Source organism: Acartia tonsa, chromosome 1 (genome assembly GCF_053477335.1).
Source record: "Acartia tonsa isolate MP-2025a chromosome 1, ASM5347733v1, whole genome shotgun sequence".
Taxonomy (NCBI): Eukaryota; Metazoa; Arthropoda; class Copepoda; order Calanoida; family Acartiidae; genus Acartia; species Acartia tonsa.
In genome coordinates this window covers 52,098,105-52,121,625 of record NC_137260.1, presented here as the reverse complement: position 1 = coordinate 52,121,625, position 23,521 = coordinate 52,098,105, and the positions used below count along the sequence as shown (strand labels likewise).

General features: G+C 31.4%; 1 protein-coding gene across 1 annotated transcript in view; it reads left to right on the top strand.

Moving 5' to 3' along the window:
- Nucleotides 1-23,521, top strand: part of LOC145331027 (uncharacterized) — a 140,387-nt gene that overhangs the window by 96,993 nt on the left and 19,873 nt on the right. The window contains exons 15-24 of the mRNA XM_080175629.1: nucleotides 960-1,098; nucleotides 3,832-3,941; nucleotides 6,775-6,836; nucleotides 14,450-14,606; nucleotides 15,608-15,740; nucleotides 18,689-18,839; nucleotides 19,203-19,272; nucleotides 21,589-21,651; nucleotides 22,228-22,341; nucleotides 22,884-22,968. Of these exons, the coding sequence (XP_080031755.1) occupies nucleotides 960-1,098; nucleotides 3,832-3,941; nucleotides 6,775-6,836; nucleotides 14,450-14,606; nucleotides 15,608-15,740; nucleotides 18,689-18,839; nucleotides 19,203-19,272; nucleotides 21,589-21,651; nucleotides 22,228-22,341; nucleotides 22,884-22,968 (1,084 nt within the window). The remainder of the gene's footprint in view (nucleotides 1-959; nucleotides 1,099-3,831; nucleotides 3,942-6,774; nucleotides 6,837-14,449; nucleotides 14,607-15,607; nucleotides 15,741-18,688; nucleotides 18,840-19,202; nucleotides 19,273-21,588; nucleotides 21,652-22,227; nucleotides 22,342-22,883; nucleotides 22,969-23,521) is intronic.

Genomic DNA, 23,521 nt, shown 5'->3' with positions numbered 1-23,521 from the left:
GAAATTAACAAATAACTTTTCTTATCTTTACTCTAAACTTCAATGGGGGAGTTTTGATTTGTCTAATTGAGATGTACAGGATTTTGCCAAAAAGCCAAAAGAATTAGGAAAATGAGGAAAAACATTTAATGTGGGCTGGTGTACTTCCCTCGACTCCCCACAGCTGTGGTTTACAAATTAAATTAGGTGAAGATTAAATACGTTCACAAACTTAGGTTTTATTTAAATAATTTCTATATTTTTTTTCCTTTTTGTAACATTCATCTTAAATTAAATAGAATTTTATATAAAAAGAAGAATGAATGTATTCTGACAGACGAACAATCCTCTTAAAAAAGTAACAGGATGTCTGTGTGTTTGAGAATAACTCTAACTTAATAATTGAAATTGTTTTCCTTTTTTATAATGAAGCTTCATATAGGTCCAGGGAAGGTTTCATAATTTATTTTTACTTGTTTAGTTAACAATTATTTAATACTTATTTCGCAAAAAATTCCGTGATGAAAAAGCGTGGCTTCAAATGAAGCTGCATGCGTATTGCGTATTTCTTTGAATATAATCAAACATTTTGTTAAAGTCTAACTGACATAAATCAAAATTTAATCTATTCCAAGATTGGGTAAGTTTAACCTCAATACAATCTAATAAATCACTCATTTAGACATTTCTAACTAATTATTTTGTACATTTTGGTTTAACTAACATTTGAATTTCAATAGTTAAAATATTTGGATTATTTATACGAATTATTGGTTTATTTTTCAGATGGATAATAATTTGTTTGACGAATTTATGAAATTTTTAAATATAACTTGCTTAAATTAGATATTTTTCTTTTATTTTTAAAATCATTATAAATTTCTAAATTTGGTTGCCTTATTTTTTTGTGTACAATGTAATTTTTTGTATCATGGTGACCCTTTTATGTTCCTAATTTTTCAATGTTATTCTTTTTTTAGACAATGACCCGGCTGTCAAATGGGAATTGCTCAACGAACGGAATCCTGAAGGACTTGGTGAGAGAGGAGGGGGATGATGGATCTGAGAGGGGAGTCACGTTTAGAATAGGGAAGTTCATTGGTCAGGTTACTATTGAAAGTAAGTATTTAGATTTTATTTAGAAAACCAACGCTTCAATTTTTTTCCTCAGACAAATGAAATATGATTTAGTCGTATTAGTGGTTTAGTTATGTTAGGTTATATTAATTGTGGCACAGGACAGCCCCGCATGATCATGTCAACTAAGGGATAGTCCCCGCTGTTTCAGGACTACCTATTCAAAACTTCATAACTTAAATGGGAGTAAATTGTATTTTATGTTTCTTTTCCGTCATTTTTTTCCCTATAACTCCCTCCCTCCTAATATTTTCTATAAAAACGTAACAATCGATCTATTCAAAGGTTTATATAGTAAAAAATCAAATATCATTGCGTAAACTTGGCTTTGTTCAATTAAATATGATTGACCTTCAAAAGCCCAAGTGCAGTAGTGAAAGGGATATGACATAAACAATATACTATTCCTGACTGTTGATTGACATTAGATTCCTGAAACCAACCATTGGACCCCTGTTACCCACCCACCCTTATTATTTTCATTATGTTTTCAGCCACTGCTTGCTATCATAAAAAAAATTAATTTGTTAAATTGTAGTCCAGATATTTAACTAACTTTTCAACCATTGTATTCATTACATGTTTTATATGTTACGCAGATTAAAAATACTTTATCATAGATATCTTATTCATTATATTCCATGAAAAATTGTTATGGTCGGGCATGAAACCGGACTATTGTTCAAATTATCCATTGTTGATGCGTTCAATGAATATTTATCTTTCTTTTCAATGGCATTTTACAAATTCTTTACTTTCCCTAATAAATATAAATATTTTATTATTTTCTTTTTTTTGTGTAATAATTTTGGCTCTAGGTGCATATTTAAATTCTTACCGGACAGACAAACAACTTTACTCCTTTTTATTATAGATACATACTAGCGGCTGCGCCCTTTTCTGCCTCTTTTATTTTATATTTTAGTTTAAAAGTCTTTCTTCAAAAGTAATTTTTTGTATTAATATCAATATCCCTTGGGGATACCCTGTGGGGGGGGGGGTATCCTTCCCCAAAATATTTTTAGAAATAAGCTTCACTGTATGAAGAGCCATACAGGTTCATCGGGTATGAAGATCTAGTGTTACCATCATACAAACATATTAACAGACACACAAGACATATAGATAGATAGATAGACATCCTGTTAAATCTATATAGGAATTTGACAAGATTAAAGATATTGTTCTTGAGAAATTATGAAATTAGACTTAAAATTGTTATTTTGTAAAGTCACTGTACTTTTTTTGAAGATACTTTTTCTTTCAATTATTGTTCGGAAATTAAATAATATTTTTTCAATATATATATTTGATAGGTGTTAAAAAGAATGATTTAAGGACACACTTTACATGAACTAAGGGCTTCGCCTTCCAGCATTCATAGAAAGAAAATCAGAAGGGACACGATGCTTCCCTGAAAAGAACACCCAATTGCCATTTTAAACCAAAAAATGTATATTACTTTATACGCCCCCAGCATCTAGGAGCTTAATGTATTCGAAGGGACAAAATGGGACAGGAAAAATAGCTTAAAACCACCCTAAGAAATGAGACAGCGCAAAATGGCACCAAAAATGACGTCATACGATAAAATATCTAATGAGAGGCGAGTATATATTTTACCATTGGTCAATTACAATGTATACTGGCCTCTCATTCGACAACTTTATTGTTTGACGTCATTTTTTGGTGCCATTTTGCTCTGTCTCCTAAGAAATATTTCTAAAATAAAATAGCCTAAAACCATCACAGGTCTCATGTAAAGCTTATCCCAAAAAAGAGCATCTAATCTATTCAGTATCTATTGAGTTCTTAAGTATTAGACAAAAAAAAACCTTACTACTTTATATTATATTAAGTATTAGACAAAAAAAAAACCTTACTACTTTATATTATATCACATATCTCTATACATATATATGTATTATATTGTACAATATACATGCATATTTATGTATTTCAACTTCTCCCGGGAGAATTCTATTCCTAATTCAAGATTCAAGAATCTGGGTTAAAAGTAATTTTTGAAAAGTTGAAAAGAATAATAGAAAATATTTGGATTTCAAAGTGTTGTCGTTGGGTTGTAAAAGGGGCATGGGGGGGGGGGGTGAGGGTAAGTTATGAATGAAAGGAAGTGGAAAATCCTTTTGTGTTGAACATTTTATTAAGTAATAAATGTACATACAAATTTATGAATAGTTATAACCTTAAATTTAAATTCTATTTGATTTTTCTCTCAGGACAAATAAATTTAAATCTTTATTGGAGATATTATATTTTATTTCTGTGCGAAGCTACTCTTTTTATTCCATTTGTCGGTCTTTTTTTCTTTTGTTAATGCATTTTTTGCCTTCAAACAAACAAAGAAAAAAGGAATTGAGAATGATAACTTAGTCTGAATAAAAGAGGAAAGAGTGGTCAAATAGCTTTAATAGTTATTTATCGCATCGTTGTATAGACAGCTTTCCGCAAATTATAAGATTAAAACCTTAATTGTTAGCCCCGAGGAGCCGAAGGCCCGATCTAACAAAACGGGCATGAAACTTATGATTTTTTGAAAATATTCGTGTAAACCATGCTATAATACGATACGATACATGATTTTTCAGTGTGACTAAGAACCAGTTCTAATCCAGCGGATAATAATCGATTTCGAAAAATAACCTAGGTTCTAAAAACCTTAGGTTGCCTATTAATGATTTTTTTGTATTTCAGGTGTCCGTTTTCGACGACAGCATTGGTTGTTTCTGTTTGCTTGTCTTCTAGTCTTTGTTATCATACTATCAGTTTATCTTCCAATTGTAGCTCGTGGGCCTAATCTTGAGGTACAGTAGTTTTTTTTTATAGCAAGGCTGCTCTATGATAAGGATAAATCTGTTTAAACTTCCGTATATATCGTGCAGCGTAGTTTTTTTTTGATAATTGATTATCAAAACCCCTTAAATTCTTACCAAAATATCTTATTATGTGAATTATTCACCACCAGAGTTTGCGTTTTAAAAATATGTATTTAAAAGCTATGAATTAGTCTACCATAAGAAAAGCCGATCAAGATTAAAAGTTACATATTTATAGTTGAACAATGGAATAGAATTAATATAAATATGTATGGTAATCTGAAAATCAGATGCTCTTATCCTTTTTCCAAGTTTAAAGGTTCACATTGTATTTTCTCAGATCAATATTCGCCAATATCTCAATATCTTAGAGTGGGTCAAACCAATCCCCCCTTCCTTCTATGGTGTTTTAAAAGGGAGAAATCGACAAAAGCAAAGCATAATCAATATAAAATTACTAATGTTTTGCCCGAAAACACTTTTTTTTATAGATGGCTCAATTTTTAAATATTTTTTCTTAAAAGCGTATTGTTTTAATTTGTCCAATGATTCTATCATATTTAATTATTTTTAATTGGTTTCCAAATTGTTTTTCTCTCTTTGTCACACTTCATGCAAATTTGCATTTGATTTAATAAAATCTATGACGACCTAGCAAGAGGGGAGGAAGCTTTGTACCTACTTTGAAAATATCGGAAAATCCCTAATATATATTCACATTTATTCCATTTTTTTCTTCCAATATAAGATTCAGAAATAAATATTTTCTGGGGATACATTGAATTTGAATTGGGAACAATTTTACTATTGAGAATATTCGGTGAGCGAGAAATAGAAATACACTTCCATGAATGCGAGTGTGTGCTTGCTCTAGTTGTAAAAAGATCCTATGATATCTATGATTAGAGTGTGTTAGCCAAAATTTTTATTCAATAAAAAAAAGAATTTTATTTGTCTTTTAAAACGTTTTTATGTTTGTTTTTGGGGGTTTTATGATAGAGATTTTCTTTTTTTAAGTAACATTATATTATCCAGGGTTGCTATTTTACAAATTACAAAAAAATATATAGATTTTATATGTATGTATGAAAAAAATTGTCTTATATTTAATCAACATCATGATTTTTCAAAATGAAAAATCTGCCTCTAACACTTTCTCTAATGGATTATTTTATGTGTTTGTGTATTTTGTGATTTTTTTAATTATTTGATGAAATGATATTAGGTAACACATTATGGATAATTGATAATTGTAGTGCAATTTGATTTAAAGCTACCTTTTATTATTAAATTTTAAAAGTATTAGGGCAATTTTAGGGTAATTGGAATAAGTTAAATCATTACTCATATCAAATAATTCAGTACATTAAGTGTTTTAGGGTTGATTTGCTCATACTTAATTTGTCAGTAAAGTAAAATATTATTTTGCAATGTTGGAATGTCTGCAAGAATTTTGAGCCGTCTATTTTGAATAGGAGTCCAGAAAATCACGTTTCTCCTGAGCTGGATCTTTAAATCAATTCAATGGTGCGCCAAATCGGGGTGCGCCGAATTTCAGCCAATCACAGCGCGGCATTTCGTAAAATGCTGTGCTCTCATTGGTGGAAAGTTGGCTCACCCCGAATTGGCGCACCAGCTCTGATCATATTTTCCAAATTGGAGAAGATGTATTTATCTGTCATTGACCTGACCCTGTACCTCAGCATGTACAGTAGTAGTCAACCTTGAAATATCTGCACCAGTCCAATTAGATTTCATTACTTGAGGTGCAATTCATTTGCCAAATGAATATCAACTCTTATCTATATGATTATTAGGAACAAAACTTCTCTATAATGGTTATAACTTGTCCGTCCATCTGTCGGTCGGTTCCAAAATTAAACCTTTTCTTTTCAAATGTTTGTCTGTCCGTTTTTCGGATTGCTAGTTACTTATTTCACAAGTTACAAGTTGCTTTTCAAACAAATGAGGTTTCGAGTAGCTAACCTATATTTATACCTAATTGTACTTGTTATCGTTACTTTAATTGTGAGAAGGAAAGGCTTCAGTTTAATCAGAAAATTAATAAATGATGACTGTTAAAATGTAATTATTAATATGGAACCTTATCTTAATTATTATAATGAGCAGAATAACTTTCATTTTCAGCTTTAAGGGCAGGGCTGTGCTAATAAAGTAAATTATTTTAAACTTCCTAAGATTTTAAGAGGAATATTTGCAAAATCCTATAAAATTTCCTAGGCCATGGTATGTGTTATGGTTTCCTTAGCCTTACATCAATAATACAAAGTAGAACGATGTCTGTCTGTCCGTCTGACCGTCTGACCGTCTGTCCGTCTGTCTGTCCGTCCCTTAAGATCTCGGTAACCACTGAACCGATCGGATTCTACTCTTCAGGGTATCTACCTATCGGTCCTGTGGTGGTTTTAAGCTATTTTCTTGGGGGGGGGGGGGGGGGGGGACACCTCCAACCCCTCAAAAAAATAAAAATTTTGCCCCCCCCCCAAAAAAAAATAATTGAGAACTAATTAGACTATGAGCAGCACCAGTAGTAATTTTCTTGAGAACACATTAGACTATTTTTTTTTACGAATTTTGCGAATTCGTTATTTAATCGAGAAAATGTTTTCCTGCTGGGTAGATGCGAAAATTTGCGATCCGTTCTGCTGGGTAAGTAATAGAAGATGTAATTATACCTCTTGGGGCAAAGCCCCTAGAGGCTAGGGGCGAAGCCGCTAGTATAGATATAAACGACTATGTGATAATTAGGAAACCCCTAATTCCTAAGCTAGCTCTAAATGTTATTGTTGTTTTGTTTTAGGATGCGGCTTACCGAATGCGTGTAGTTAGACAACTTTTAAAAGAAGTTCCGCTTATAGACGGGTAAGTAATAATTATTAGACATAAATTTTGTGTTTTGGTCGGTAATGCTTTTGTATTATAGTATCATTAGAGTAAAACAAAAGAGGGGGAAGGGGTTAAATAACTGTATCTCCCCACCTCGTGGACTTTCAATTGGGTCTTTGAATATCAGCCAATAAAATTGTAAATATTAACTAGCCAAAAGAGCAACAAAATGCAATTTGCAAGCAGACGGAAAAGGTCCTCAAGATGGGGGCCAAATAGTTGTCTGGGTTATACATCTATATTTATTACATTTATTTTAGTATCACAAGACATCATTACTCTCCTTATCTTTCTTTTTATTATCCTTGTTTTGGACTAATAAAAAAAGAAAATTATAACAGTGAGATAGTTATTCTTTTCTAATAATTTGCCCTATATATTTTCATTAAATCTGTATAAAAAGTTGTTCTATATTTCTCAATAATAATTATATCTAAATGATGTGTGTAAAGAAAACAAAGAATCAAAGGAAAAATCTACAGCAGGATTTCTATTGTAAAATAACAAGGACTATTAATTCCATTCGAATTGACGCCGGTAATTAAATTTGTTAGTGAAATAAACTAGTCATTAATCAAAATAATCTAAGCATTTTTTATCCAATGTTGACTCCGGCCCTAGCCTCAACAGCCTCCGCCTTAAGACTAAGGGGAAGAGTTAATCCCAATATTTAGTTTGTTTGAAAGATAGATATTTTTTAGGGGGGAGGGGGGGCCGGGGGGGACGTACATTCACACATTTAATTAACTTCTTTGTGTTTTGTAATATAAGATTCTCTTTCCCTTAATAAATTTCCCAAAAAAAATCTTTTTAATTAACGTGACAAGCGTAATATGATTAATATAAAGAAGCTTTGCCACTGAACAAAAAGAAATCTCCTCACAATTTATTGTATAAAAGATTTCCAAAGATTTGTAATGAGGAAATTATGATCATTACCACAAAAAGTCAATCTGCCAAAATAGGGAGCAAAATTTCTATTCATTTAGAATTGAACCCGACGCCTTCCCCATAATTCAATTATAGAATATGGTATATTAGAATGGTTTGGAGCTATGGATCTTATTTTAGGTTAGGTTAAGTAGTGTATCAGTCGTTAACGGTGGGTTAGAAATATTTAACTTGGATCGGATTTTTATGGCTGGGGAGAAGGGGATTAAGGTTTTTTTTCTTGGGGACTTTTCTCTTAGACCTACTTCACCCACAAAAATAGCCTAAAAACTGCCCTGTATTAACATAAAGCTTTCCTGATAATTCAAGACACACACACTCAACTAAATACTTTAAAATGATTGTAGAGGGGTCTAAATACAAAGCCACTAAATTTGTATGGAAAATGGTTTTCCTCAGAATTGAACTCTGCTGGGAGAAGCGATAATTGGTGTAATAAAATAAGGGGGAAGAAAGAAAGGTTTCTGCCCAAAGATTTTCAAATGATCATCATCTATGTAATAGAAATGGAAATATAAAGAAAGTAAAAGGGCTGCTCGGCTATAGCACTTACACATCCAGCAAATTTACAGTTGATGTATTTTTGGCAAAATGTTTTCTTCCTTTTTCTCATGCCATAAATACATCAAACAATGGCAAAATTACATCCAATATTTTAATACATATGTCAAAAATACATCTGACACTGGCATTTACACATCCATACTTTTTCAATTATATGTCATAAATACATCCAACACTGGCAAATATACATCTAGATTAATTTATAAGAATATTTATTTACAATTAATTAGGTTTTGTACAGTATGTATAGGTTTTTAAATTTTGCCCTATTTTAGTTACTCTCCCCCTATTTACTTCTCTTTTTCTCAAGATGCTCCTTACAAAACATCAATACATTGGCGCAGGTGGTCAAATTATTGTGGATAAAACAACTCAAGTACATTCCCTGCTATTCAATTTTTAGGATTTTTGGGAAACATACAAAAGGTTTTAATCTTTTCCACCAATAAATATTCAATTATTTTCAATTGATTCATGTTTAAAAGTTTGTTTATGTTTATTTTAAATATCTACTACTTCCCTCTTTCCTTTTTAGTTATAACAATAAGATGAACAACTTCGAGCTATATTGAAGTATTGTTCTTTATTAGGTTTAGCTTAAAGCATTTTAAGATTTAAATTTATCAAGTTATGCTTTACTACATTATAAGTTCTAAGTTTTATTAAATTATAATTCAGTTAAATAACAAAAGATGAAATAACAGATTTCATTGTTTCAATAAATAAAATACAAACATTTCATAAAATAAATCTTAATTAAAATGTTGTAGATATGACTAAGCCTTGTAAATTTTCTAGAAAAATTCTAAAATAGGGTTTTGAGATTTGGGTAGGGTAAGGTTTAAGAAAGGGATAAATAGTTTGGAAAACAAAAAAAAATTATTATGTTTAGTTTACAACTTTATCCATCTTTGTACACAGTTTATTTACTGGTTAATTTACTTACTGTTTATTTGTATTTAAAACAAGGATGACAACATCCATAAGTAGCGCGAAGCACAAAAAATCGTAAATGGGAATACGTATAGGTAGATTTAAAAGGTTTTTACTAAAATCAAGAATAGATTTATTGGAAAAAATAAACATGAAACCTTGTTTTATTTTGTATGATGACGATGGTCAAAGTAAATTATATTAAAGATGCTCATAACAATGGGAAAAACTATTTTGATACTGATATCCCATAAAAGTTTGAAAATTGGATCAAAATAGACAAAGATATGGGGAAATATATAAAACATATAAAAATAGCCAAAAACCTGATAAAAGGCAGTCTGGCCGCCATGGTTGTTTACTTAAAACGACAAAAAAATTAATTTTTAAATCCTTAACTTAAAAAAATGGGAAAATCGGACCATATATACTGAAGATATGGAAAAAGTGTTAAATATATAAAAATAGCCTAAAACCTGCCAAAAAGGCAGTCTGGCCGTCATGGTTATTTTCTTTAAAAGACAGGAAATTTAATTTTGATATCTATAACTGAAAAAAATTTTGAAAATCGGAATATAAACACTGAAGATATGGAGAAAAATGTTAAAAATATAAAAAAACAGCCTAAAACCTGCTAAAAAGGCAGTCCGGCTATCATGGTTGTTTTCTTTAAAAGACGGGAAATTTTATTTTGATATCTATAACTGAAAAAATTTTGAAAATTGGACCATAAACACTGAAGATATGGAGAAAAATGTGAAAAATATAAAAATAGCCTAAAACCTGCTAAAAAGGCAGTCTGGCCTTCATGGTTGTTTCTTTAAACGACGGGAAATTAGATTTTGATACTGTAACTGAAAAAAATTTTAAAATCGGACCACAAACACTGGAGATATGGAGAAAAATGTGAAAAATATAAAAATAGCCTAAAACCTGCTAAAAATCGGTCCGACCGCCAATGATGTTTTATAGTTAATTGTGCTCCTTAATGGTGGGAATGTTGTCAAAAAATTTCAGCATTCTATCTTTTATAGGAGCTGAGTAAATCCCATTTCCCCCATAGCGTTACGGACTGACGGACTGACGGACTGACTGACGGACGGACGGACGGACAAAGTGAATTATAGAGTAGCTTCGCTACTAACAAAGTGAATTATAGAGTAGCTTCGCTACTAAAAAGATAATATAAAGAACATGTCCTTATAAAAAAAGACAACCAGATATATATATTATAATTTAAATCTTTATAATGCTTTTTATTTTAACCTGACAAATATATTATAAATAATATACAAGTTGTTTTCTTATTATTTTAAATTAAATTTCTATGGATGTATAAATGCCAGTGTTGGATGTATTTATGACAATAAATTGAAAAAGTATGGATGTGTAAATGCCAGTGTCAGATGTATTTTTGTCATATGTATAAAAATATAGGATGTATTTTTGCCAGTGTTGGATGTATTTATGGCATGAGAATCGATTTTAATGTCATTTATACAGTAAAAATTCAGTTTGTCATAAATACATCCATTGCACTGGCGAAAACACATCTACTGTAAATTTGCTGGATGTGTAAATGGCAGTCCCCCGGCTGCTCTAGTTTCCCTTCTCAAATAATTTATTTTATTTTATTTTATTACATACGAAAAGTCCACATTTTTGCTTTAATTTTAGATCTATCAGTTGACCTTTAGTACGTTAATGAAAGTGCATAACAAAGTCCATGGCAAAAAAAAGATACGATTTTAATCAACGTTTTTGTCAACAATTATACATTTTATGAATTTTGATTTCTTCATGGTTAATCAGAACTGGTTTGATTCCGTTGAAAAAGAATCAAATTTCTTAACGTTTATATTAAGTTTCAGGATGAATTAATGTCACTTTGACAACCTCAAAACATTTGATAAAAAATTAATGTATATTAATTGTCAATCTAGTTCATAATTAATCTGAATTATAAATATGAAGCACAAGATCTCCCAAACGAGATAAATTAATTTGTGATTAATAAAGAAGCTTCTCGTATGTATACCATTAGATAGTTTTTTCTAGTGGCCTCTAGGGGCGCCGTCGCTGTAAATAGTAAGAAGTAAGACTATATATTTGCATATAGGTACATACATTTATTACAAATAAGTATATAGTGGAGGCAAAGTATATAAATCTTTTTTTCCTATATTAATGGGTATAATGCTATAAGCGGGATTTTCTTTACTACAGGAAGGACACAACAATATTGATTATGGGTGTCTGATAGAAACATAAGAATCATCCCATAATTTGTTAGTGAACCACCCAACTGTGGCCTACCTCTTCTTTCCGACAAGTAATAGTATGTCAGTCCTATGTGTGTAACGAAGTATCTCGCTGACCTATGAACCGATATTGCAGCTTCTATGCAGTCTACAGTTTCTCTTGTCGCCTTCAGTTATAAGTCTAAACACACTCAACTACTTAAAAATGTATTAAAAATAATTAATACAGTTTGAGTATTTTTAAAGCTTGAAAATCATAGACCAAAACGATCTTTACAATACTTCTTTTCTTACATGGTAATATAGTCCTAAACTTTCAATTTATAACATTGTGTTAAGAACATACAATATACATAAACATATTCCTTACTTTATTATAAAGAAAAGGTTTTCTATTTTTCATTATATCCTTAATAAAGAAAAATAACTCAGAGCTTTATAATTTATTAAGTCATAAACAAAGTATATATTTATATAGAGTATATTGTATGAAATAAATAGGTGCTATATTATGTTTGCATCTCCGTGGAGCGAAACATTTCTATAATGAGGTATTTTATACATTTATAGTTGATTTTTTAGCATAATTTATATTCAAGCCAATAATGGTGGTTTCCCCCAAACTGCATATGTATCACAAACGAGCCGTAAGTTTGGTGCAATTTATAGGTTAGGTTAGATTAACTAAATATTTATGGAGCCCTCAGAGATGGCACTCCGTATGGATAGGGGCACCGGGAAATAATGTTAAAATGTGCCTATAAAAAAATTTAATTCAGGGAATTATTTTGAATGAAAGCACCGAATAGTCTTCTGATTGGAGAACATTAATCAAATATTCCATACAATAATTATCTAAAAAAGAAAATAATAAGCTTCGCAATCGTGAAAATTAAGATTCTAGTTATTGGTTGTACTTTAAGACCTTATTAAGTAATACAAATATTATGCCCTTCTATTAATATAGTTCATTCTCTCATCATTAATTAACTTAAAAATGCTAATAAGTAAAATTATTTTATACATTGCTCTAGTCAGCCGGTTTTTTTGCTTCATATATGCTGAGAATTTTTTAAAAAATATCTAGGTTTATATTCTTATTCGCGGCTAAGGACGTGACTACCCAGCCCTGGAGTACCAACAAAGATTTTTAAAAAATAAAATGGTTATATTTTTGTACTTCACTAATTACTTGTTTTGCGAATTGGGCTACTTTATTTTTTTTTCTCTTTGTGAGTCAATTAAGGCTTCAAAAAGAGACATAATACAAAAAGTTTGAGCTGAATTTTTAAGTAGATACCATGAAATAAATGGGGGTGGGAAGGGGGTGGGGGTTGGATAAAAAGGTAACCATAATGATCTAAATTACTTTGCATGGCACGCCACGCCACAAGAATAAGAGAAAGTATTTGACTGCAATGGCATTTCACAAAACTGGGACAAATGGGGATATCCTCCCCCCCACCACTCTTTCCTCTGCATTGATGCAATTTTGCACCTTACCTCAAATCTTTATCCCCTCCCCACCTTTCTCCCTTGGATTGAATTTTACTGTTAGGAGACCTAGATAAGTTTCTGTTGGAGATGGGGGGGGGGGGGGGAGGTAGAACCCCACCCAGAGATCAATTCTTAAACAATTTGATTTATGTAATATCAAACAAAACAAATGTTCAAAAGCATTCTAAAAAAAGCTTAAGACCTTAAAACAAAGACTTTTTTAAAAGTATGAACTCTATGAAAAGTCCTGTATATAAACTTACCTTTAAACATCAAACCCCCATCTTAATTTTAAGTATCAGGCCTTGGCACAGGCCCAGGTTATCCTAAGGTGTGGTGGTGGTGTATAGTAATACTATCTTCTACAACAGATAAAGGTAAAGCCTGGTTTCAAAATACTTCAATTACAATACGTTTTTAGTTTATGCTTAAAGCATCTATACTGTAAATATGTTACCAAAGTAACCTAAGAAGGGGTGCAGCTATCATCTTAGATACCTTTCCATTATGTATTGTGTAACCCTATCTACCATCACTATAACTGTGTGCTATTTTCGCCAGACTCCCTTCCCCCTCCCCCCCCCCCCCTCAACCATGCAATGTGCAATATTATATATACATTAAATATATTGTAGTACACAAAAATACTCTCTCGCTCTTTCTCTCTCTCTCTCTCTCTCGCCAAACAGACAAGATAAGATTTGAGAGAGTGAAAAGGATAGACTTGAACACTTGAAGGCAAAAGATAATTAAATTGCATTAATCTTGACCTGTTAAAATTTGAAATTTGTTTCAGAATGAAAGTTATGATAATTTTATTTTTAGCATTGAAAAGCAAAAATTATTTGCTGGCTAAGCCAGAAGTTTTAGTATTGAATTTCTAACAATTCCATAGCTCATTAATTGAATTCATCACTTCATCTGAAGCAGCTTATAGTGCCTAATGAAAAATGACGTCATACAATACAAATGACCAATGATAGGACAGTACACATTTTACCATTGGTTAATATAAATGTAGACTGGCCTATCATTAGTCATTTGAATGGTATGATGTCATTTTTATTAAGAACTATAAACTGCTTACCTTTATCTTTAAAAATATTGATAATAAATTCAATTGCTTCGAATACTTTTGTTACTAATAAAGTACTATAATACATTTTAAATGGTCGAAGTTTCTTTGAATAAAGTATGACAGACCATTCTTTTTCTATAGTTTTGATCCCCAAAAGGCAAAATGCTAAAGTTTTTTCGAAACTAAAATTTTATTTAAAAAGACTAGAGCAAAACTGTAGATTGCTGATTTAATTGTAATTGATGCAGACAATTTTGAATTTGATATACAAAATTTAACTGTAAGTTAATTATCTATTTTTTTAGTCATAATGATTTGGCCTGGAATATTCGGAAGTTTGTTCACAACAAGCTGGGGAAGGTCAACTTCTCTATGGATTTGAGTAACGAAAAACCTTGGTCAGAAAGCAAGTGGTCGCACACAGACATACCTAGGCTGGTACAGGGTGGACTAGGTGCCCAGGTAAGCACACAGGCATGCCTAGGCTGGTACAGGGTGGACTAGGTGCCCAGGTAAGCACACAGACATACCTAGGCTGGTACAGGGGGGACTAGGTGCCCAGGTAAACACACAGACATACCTAGGCTGGTACAGGGTGGACTAGGTGCCCAGGTAAGCACACAGACATGCCTAGGCTGGTACAGGGTGGACTAGGTGCCCAGGTAAGCACACAGACATACCTAGGCTGGTACAGGGTGGGCTAATTGCCCAGGTAAGCACACAGACATACCTAGGCTGGTACAGGGTGGACTAGGTGCCCAGGTAAGCACACAGACATACCTAGGCTGGTACAGGGTGGACTAGGTGCCCAGGTAAACACACAGACATTCCTAGGCTGGTACAGGGTGGACTAGGTGCCCAGGTAAGCACACAGACATGCCTAGGCTGGTACAGGGTGGACTAGGTGCCCAGGTAAGCACACAGACATACCTAGGCTAGTACAGGGTGGGCTAATTGCCCAGGTAAGCACACAGACATACCTAGGCTGGTACAGGGTGGACTCGGTGCCCAGGTAAGCACACAGACATACCTAGGCTGGTACAGGGTGGACTAGGTGCCCAGGTAAGCACATAGACATACCTAGGCTGGTACAGGATGGACTAGGTGCCCAGGTAAGCACACAGACATACCTAGGCTGGTACAGGATGGATTAGGTGCCCAGGTAAGAACACGGACATACCTAGGATGATACAGGAAAGCTAATCTTACGAGAGCTTTAAATGTTAAATGTAACTACTTGCTATTTACCTTTACAGGATTTTGCGACTCTTTATACACATTTCTTAATAATCGAATTCTAAAGATTAAAACATGTAACATGTAAGTTTAGTTGTAATCTAATTTTCTGTTTTCACATTTTTTTCCAATTTAAAATACTTAAAAATCTAATAAGTTTGACGAATATCCTTACCATCCTTAATCTTACTTTGAGTAAAATAATAATAATATATATTTCATTGTAGTTATGGGTAGCCTATGCCCCCTGTGGGTCCCAGCACAAGGACGCTGTTCAGATAACTCTGGAACAAATTGACCTTATCAAAAGGTTTATAGAACAATACAACACTCATCTACAGTTTGTCACAACATCCACAGGTAAATTAAGATCTTAGGAACTGTAGTGCGAATTTGAACAAACGCAAGTAAATCGTCCCTTTTAATACATTTTTTAAAATGAGATAATATATATCTAAAAATTGCAACAAAAATAGTATGAAAAACATATAAATTATTTTTCTTATTACAAGAATTTTTTTAATGTGGAGAATTCTTTTACATAAATATATATATCAAACAAGATCAAGAATGTTCCAAATTTGCACTGCAAACACAAAAACATATATGCACAAAAGAGACACTTCAAATTAACGAGAATACTTTTTCTAAATTAAAGAAAAAAATTTGGATAAAATCGTATTCTTTATGGTAAATTCATAGGTTTTGAGAATCTAAACCAGAAAAATCAGACATCTATCTTTCATTCTTGTCAGTTCCTTTACGAATTTTTCAGCGTGACGAACAGACGGACCGACTGTAGTTATAGAGTAGCTAAGCTGCTAATAATAATATGCCTTATGTAAGTAAATGGATCAAATATTTGTGTGTGTGTGTGTGTGTTTTGTGTGGCTGAATGAGAATTGAATGGTTTATGAATAGAAAAGTTTATATATGTGTGTGTGTGTGTGTGTGTGTGTGTGTATGTGTTTGTGTGTGTGTGTGTATCTGGATATCCATGGAGGGAATGAAAGACAGAAGTTGTATAACTTATCACCATCACACCAGTGTGTGTGTGTGTATGTGAAAAGTCGTTATGTTTTATAGATATTTAAATTTTATTGTAATATTCATTTGTTATTCTTTACTCAAGTCAAATTTTTATTAGAATTTATAAATTTTACACTGGAGAAAGATTAATTATCCCTATATCTCTGTTGTTCTTATAATTTTATGTGCATGTGTAAGAATAGTACATCCATAAAATAATAAGTTTGGCTTAATAATTTAAATAAATCTTTAAAATTCTCAATTGGACACATTGATTTAATATTCCTTTAAAACCTGTTTTTTTTTAAATAGGAACCTAAATTGGATTCTAACAATTATTTTTCTAAGATCAGAGTGAGTCAACTTTGTGAAGAAGTAAGTTGAGAAAAAGAAATCAAAATTCTAACACAATCCATATTTCTTTCTTTATCTTAGAAAAGAACATTCCCTTTGGCCATTTTAGAGGGTGTGCAGTTCTTAAATTTATTTATCTAGTTTTCATATATCTTGTATGTATTCATTCCTATTGATATTTCTCTCTTTTTTTTATCCATTAAAAATAGTTATCGTTATCTATATTATTTTTAAATATTTAGATAAGCCACATACACCATTATGATGGAAAGATTAATTTTATTAGCGGAAGTTCAAAATAATAAACTTTTATGTTCTTCCAAAAAAAATGAAAACTGCGGTCCTAATTTTGAGTTAAGAAACTGTTATGTAGTCTTTAAAAACAAAAATTCTATTATCTCCTTCTTTAAAAACTAAATTGAATTTTTGTCATAAGAAATGCGTTTTATTCTAACAGAATTTTTCTGATCAGTTATTGTTTATGATTTTTACCCACATATTTGCTCTTATCCGATTTTTATAACATAATCAAAGCAGTTAATAAAAATACTAATGTCATAGATTTTGATGAAATTTTAAAAAATCTATTTTGTTTAGAAAGGCATTTTATGGAAAATTGTATAGAACTATATTTTTTCTTGTTTTTGTAAAATAGCTTACAATGACAGAAAAATGCATTAATATATGAACTTTTTTTCATGATTATATAGCTTCTGATTTTTTGTAACATTTAATGTCAAAATATGAAGTTGGAAAAATGTTATAAAACCTGGGTTTAGTTTAAGACAATGTCCACATCCTGCAGAATTGTAAATATCACATTATCTGGTTATAAAACATTATGGCAGCATCAACATACATCTAGAGGTCTATCTGTAAATTATATCACCATATACTTGCATAAGAATATCCCATTCATAGTACTTTTACAAAATAAAGAAATTATTTAAAACCAAATAATGGCATAAAGTTAGAAAACTATTATTTTGACAATATTGTTGAGGACATAAACAGTTTCAACTCCTAGTTTATACTTTATTCCAGAGTTTATATGGCCATAAATTTTAAAACAGATTTATCAAGTCAAATTTTACAACTTCCATAAACAACGCGGAAATTGGGGGATATTATTCGTATGATGAACTGCTTTTCAGCTATTTTAACAATAGATATTTATTCAATCTTTATTTTGAAAAATAATTTTTGTTTGAAGATCAGTTAAAATATAACAAGACTCACTTTAAATACTTGTAATATTAGAGTAAAACACTAGAGGGAGAAAGGGTTAAATAACTGTATCACCCAATCGCAACCACCTTGTGCAACCTTTCTATTGGGTCATTGAAAATCAACCAATGGTGTCACTTATTTTAACACAGCCAAGTAGCAGAAAATAATTTAGAAACAGACGAAAGAGATCTTTAAAAAATGAAGGGAGGTAGTTGTCTGTATATACATCTATACTATAGATCTGTTCTTGTAATCGCCATGCTTAATAAGATATATAAGTTTTCCGGAATTTTAAAGTTAGGGGGAGATTTGAAATCTGCATCAAATTTTAAGGATTTTTTATAAAATTCGTTTTTTCTATAATTCTTTATCTAAAAGCGGAAATGCATTTTAAGTTAATTAATTTTGGCATCTGTGATTGGTGGATTTAAAAAATCTGCGCTCTGATTGGATGTCGTACATCATTCAACCAATTAGAGCGCAGGTAGTTTAAAATCCACCTATTCTATTGGTCAAAATTAATTAACTTAAAATGCATTTCCGCTTTTAGATAAAGAATTATAGAAAAAACGAATTTTATAAAAAATCCTTAAAATTTGATGCAGATTTCAAATCTCCCCCTAACTTTAAAATTCCGGAAAACTTATATATCTTAATGCTTAATCCTTTATTTTAATGTCGTCTTTGTTTTTCAGAACTTGTGAGTGCCCATCAGCGCGGCAAGATAGCAAGTCTGATATCTGTTGAGTCCGGGCACAGTATAGGCACCAGCCTGGGGGTGCTCAGAATGTACCAAAGGTTGGGAGTTAGATCACTTGCACTCACTCACAACTGCAATAATCCATGGTAAGCTTTTTAAAAATTATTTAGTAAAAACAAGGATGATAACATTCTTGAATTGTGAAGTAAATGTTCTCTATGAAAAATTACACAAGAAACTTAAGTTTATATTTAATAGTAGACAAGATTTTTGCATCAGATTGTCTTTTGATTACCCGATTGACAAAGTGAGATCTAGAGTATGTTCTAAATTATTAGAGTTATTTATTCACCAAAAAAATCAGCCGTTTAGCTCTAACATCAGCTGAGCAAATAAAATTTCATTATAAAAATGACTCTTTATGCTTTGAAGACAAACAAAAAGAGTTAAGAGTACCTAAACTGTTAGTTTTAATTGGATTCCAAAAAATATTATTTCATTTTTTTCAGGGCTGATTCAAGCCTGGTTGACCGGGTGGGAGCTAAACCAGTGCACAATGGTCTAACTCAATTTGGAAAGGTAAGAAACACAAATACCAATGGAATATAGATGTTGAATATATGTGGATATTATGATAGGGGAAAAATTGTCGTCCATTTAGGTTGTTATTTCCCTTGTCATTTATTGGTCATTCAGAAGATGGGAGGGTAATTATTTTAGCCCGTTAAAAGTGCCATTTTATCAGAAAACATGATAATCTGATGTAAGATCCAAATAATAATAAAACCATTCGAATACCCGAAACATTCAGATAAAAAATCAAGGTTATAGAAGCAGGCCAGTAGACATTTTAATTGACCAATTGCAAGTCAGTATAGCCACTATAAAAAGCTTCAAGATTCTGCTGATGAAAATAGAGCAACCAGATATTCAGTTCATTAATTGGACGAATTATTATGTCTGATTCACCATCAAGGGTAGAATATCAATTATTCTACTTTAGAAAGTTTTTCATGAATCCTACTTTATGAACTATACTCTCGTTAATTGTTGATTGATTGATGGAATATTAGTCCAAAAATTAGTTTTTGTGTCTTTCAATAATGTTTACAATTCAGTATCAAGATCAGAATCTTTAGAATTTAACAAAATTTCTTTTCTTTCTAATTTTTAAAAGTTCTTTTTCCCCCCTCATTAGATATGCATCAAGTAACAGAAGTTATAGAGTAGTTTTGCTCTACAAAATGCAGTAGTTATCTACTAATTAACTATGTTTAAGCCTTACAGCTCGGGCCCCAATTCCCACCTTAATAGATCGGGGGGGGGGGGGGGGGGCTCCAAGAGCCCCCCCCCTCTATCTCGGCTCCTGTTACAGATAAAGACGCAATTTTTTTTCTGGTGGTTCATGTGTATTTTTAGAGAAAATTACTTTTTCTAGTCATAGCAGCCAGGCCGCTCCTTAGCCGCTTTTTAGCGGCCAGCCGCTAAATTTTAAAACAGCTGTGGAGCGGCCAATTTTGCAGCTAGGATGACCAAATTTTAGGACGAACTTTTATTTTTCATAACAAAAAAATTACTTTTTCTGATCATCGCCAAAAAACGGCAAATAACGGAAACCGCCATTTTCGGCGGTTACGGCGGTTGGCGGCGCCGATTAATATTTTTATCTGTTTGATGTTGCTCAAGGATTTACCAAAAAAAATTATAGGACTCTAGCTGTAATAGAAGCCACGATATTCATGATATATGTCTGTAGTAAAAGCCGGACAAAAATCGGTCATAAAGTCGGTCAGGGAGCGGTCAAACGGTCATAACACATTTTTTCTCAGAAGGTCATTGATATCTAAGTATTCACCAAAAAATTTTTAGGTTTCTCCTTATACACAAAAGTCATAATGTAGAAATTAAGATTTTTTTAGAATTTTTTTCTAATTTTGGTGCTATCCAACCGACTTTGACCGGACACCACGACCGACACAGACCAGATATCCTAATAAAATCAACTCTTGCCGACGTATAATTACTAAACTTAAAAAGTCATGAAGTCACAGCACTCCATCTTACCTACAAAAAAAATGAGATTGAAAAAACTAGAGGGGGGGGCTCTTGGAGCCCCCCCCCCCCCGATCTGTAAGGGTTAAACTTACATTAAAATACCAACAAGTGAGAAATATGTATCCTATTGAAAAATGAGAAAATATTAAGACTAAAAAAGTTATTTTTATTTGCTACATGATTATTCAACTATAGAAATATACATGGTGTATTATACCTCATGTTTGAAACTGAGACTAGTGGAACGAACAACAAAGTTTTCTGTTTGAAGCAAGTTTGAGAAGAAAATGAAGTTCTGATTACATGAATGAATGCCTTGAAAAGAATTTCAGAGCTCTCACATACTTTATTTAATATATGGAGAACAAATTTTTATTCAGATTTCAAAGAAATTTTATGTTGTAAAAAGTATATATGATGTTTTATATTTGAGATAATATGATATGTAATCAAGAATATTAACTAATAGGAATTATTAAAATAGATTTAAACCCCCTATATCTATAAGACTAATGGACAGACACGATAAGGAAACTTCTGTGGTTAATTTCCTAAATGAGCTGGGAGCATTTTATCATAATGTTTTTTATTGCATACTGACGTATTTATTTGCGTACCTATAATGAATTATAGAGTACCTTCGCTTCAAAAGTGAATACAGCGTCATTACATCAAAAGACATGAGTTATTAAATCTTTAATAGATTTGTCATGAGCTGGCAATTTTATATTAACTCTCAGACAAGCGCATCAAAACCTAAACCAGTATTTTCTTTTTTTAGATCACATACAGTACAAATTTGTATTTAGATTTAGCAATTTAAATTTTGTAATTTTTTAGACTGTGATAAAAGAGATGAACAGACTTGGGATAATTGTTGATCTGTCTCATAGTTCCATTCAGGTAAGAGTTTCAATTTGATAAAATATGAACGAAAAGAATTTTAGATGTTAGATTAAGGTTATGGGTTAGGTCAAAATATGAACAGGAGTTCCCGCAGGGTCAGTATACCAAACGTATAATGCTCTTAAGGATAGGAGCTTCCCACATGAGATAAAAAAAAGTTTGAAAGTTAAAAATAATGAGAGGTTCTAAGAAAACTTGTTAATAATATGATGCTGTAATTACAAAAATCAATTACTATACAGTCAAATGCCTTTCTTAAGTCTAAAGTATTTGTTGTAGTCCTGTAATATAAGTCTGTGTCATATTCTAATATTATTATTCTTATATTTAGACAAGTGTAGATAGTATAGAAGTTAGTGTAGTACCTGTGTCATATTCTAATATTATTATTCTTATATTTAGACAAGTGTAGATAGTATAGAAGTTAGTGTAGTACCTGTGTCATAATAGAAGTTAGTGTAGTACCTGTGTCACATTCTAATATTATTACTCCTATATTTAGACAAGTGTAGATAGTATAGAAGTTAGTGTAGTACCTGTGTCGTATTCTAATATTATTATTCTTATATTTAGACAAGTGTAGATAGTATAGAAGTTAGTGGCGCCCCTGTGATATTTTCTCATTCTTCTGCTCAATCACTGTGTAACTCCACCAGAAATGTACCTGACTCAGTTATCAAGAAATTGGTAAGATTTTAACTTCGTACTATTCTTGACACAATATGGAAATGCTTTAGTCTCATTACTGCTATAACAGGGATTCACTGTAAACAAATTTATTATTTGGCGTTAAATGTTCTGAATCTAGCAGTTTAAGGCTTGCCAATTTTCTATTACTTCTCAAAACAAATACGGTCTTCCATAATATTGTTTCCAATTATTTGTAAACAGTCCAAATAACAATTTGTACTACTTTTGCATATTAACATACTTGTTTTCTACATAAAGCAATTAAGAGTTTTAAAATTGTTTTGAATGAAACAATTTTAAAAAGTTTAAGTTGTATGTTATTTAAATTCTTATTAAATCTTATTCGTTAGAAAAGTTTCTTTTAAACATTAAATAAGAAATGAAATTCTTGTAAATTGAAAATTCTCTAAAACAGAATGTTACATGAATATTTATAAATGTTTAAAATCTAAAACGTACCTGTATCTTTTACTTCAGATTTTAATATCAGTATCAAATGAAATTAGCCTTGATAAATTGTAATTTATAATTATATTTAGGCTGCCAAAGGAGGTTTAGTGATGATAAATTTTTTCTCTTATTTCATCACTTGCTCTAATGTCTCCTCCATTACAGATGTAATAAGTAAGTATCTTTTTATAAGCGCTGTTGCTCTCTATTGGAGGTATGCCCGTCCGCCTGACTGATTTAATTGGGTAAAATGACTGGATTTTTCTTTTTACAATAGTTTTAAGTACATAGATTCACTGTCTCTTGAATTTGGTGGATTTTTTTATACAACTGTTTTTATCGTTAAATAGATCTTTTAATGAAAAAAAAAAAACATTTTATTGAGACCATCCCTTTATTCTGGTGAAATTAATTCTATGTAATCATATTTATGTTAAATGGAAACTCTTTTTTATGATTTATGATTCTAGAGAAACCTTTTATTGGCCCCTTTGAAGTTTTATGCCATTTTCTCTGATTTTTAAAACAGTTAGGTTTTAGACTCACATAAAAACTCTCTTAATATCTCTGAAGTACTCTGTATATAATGCCTACAAACCACATCTTGGTATCTTTCTTTTTATGTATTTTCAATAAAATTTACATACATAAAATTATAGTTTATCTTTAATAAAAACGCTTCTTAAGAAAAATCAAATTAGGTTGGATTTTTTAAAGCGGTAAGGCT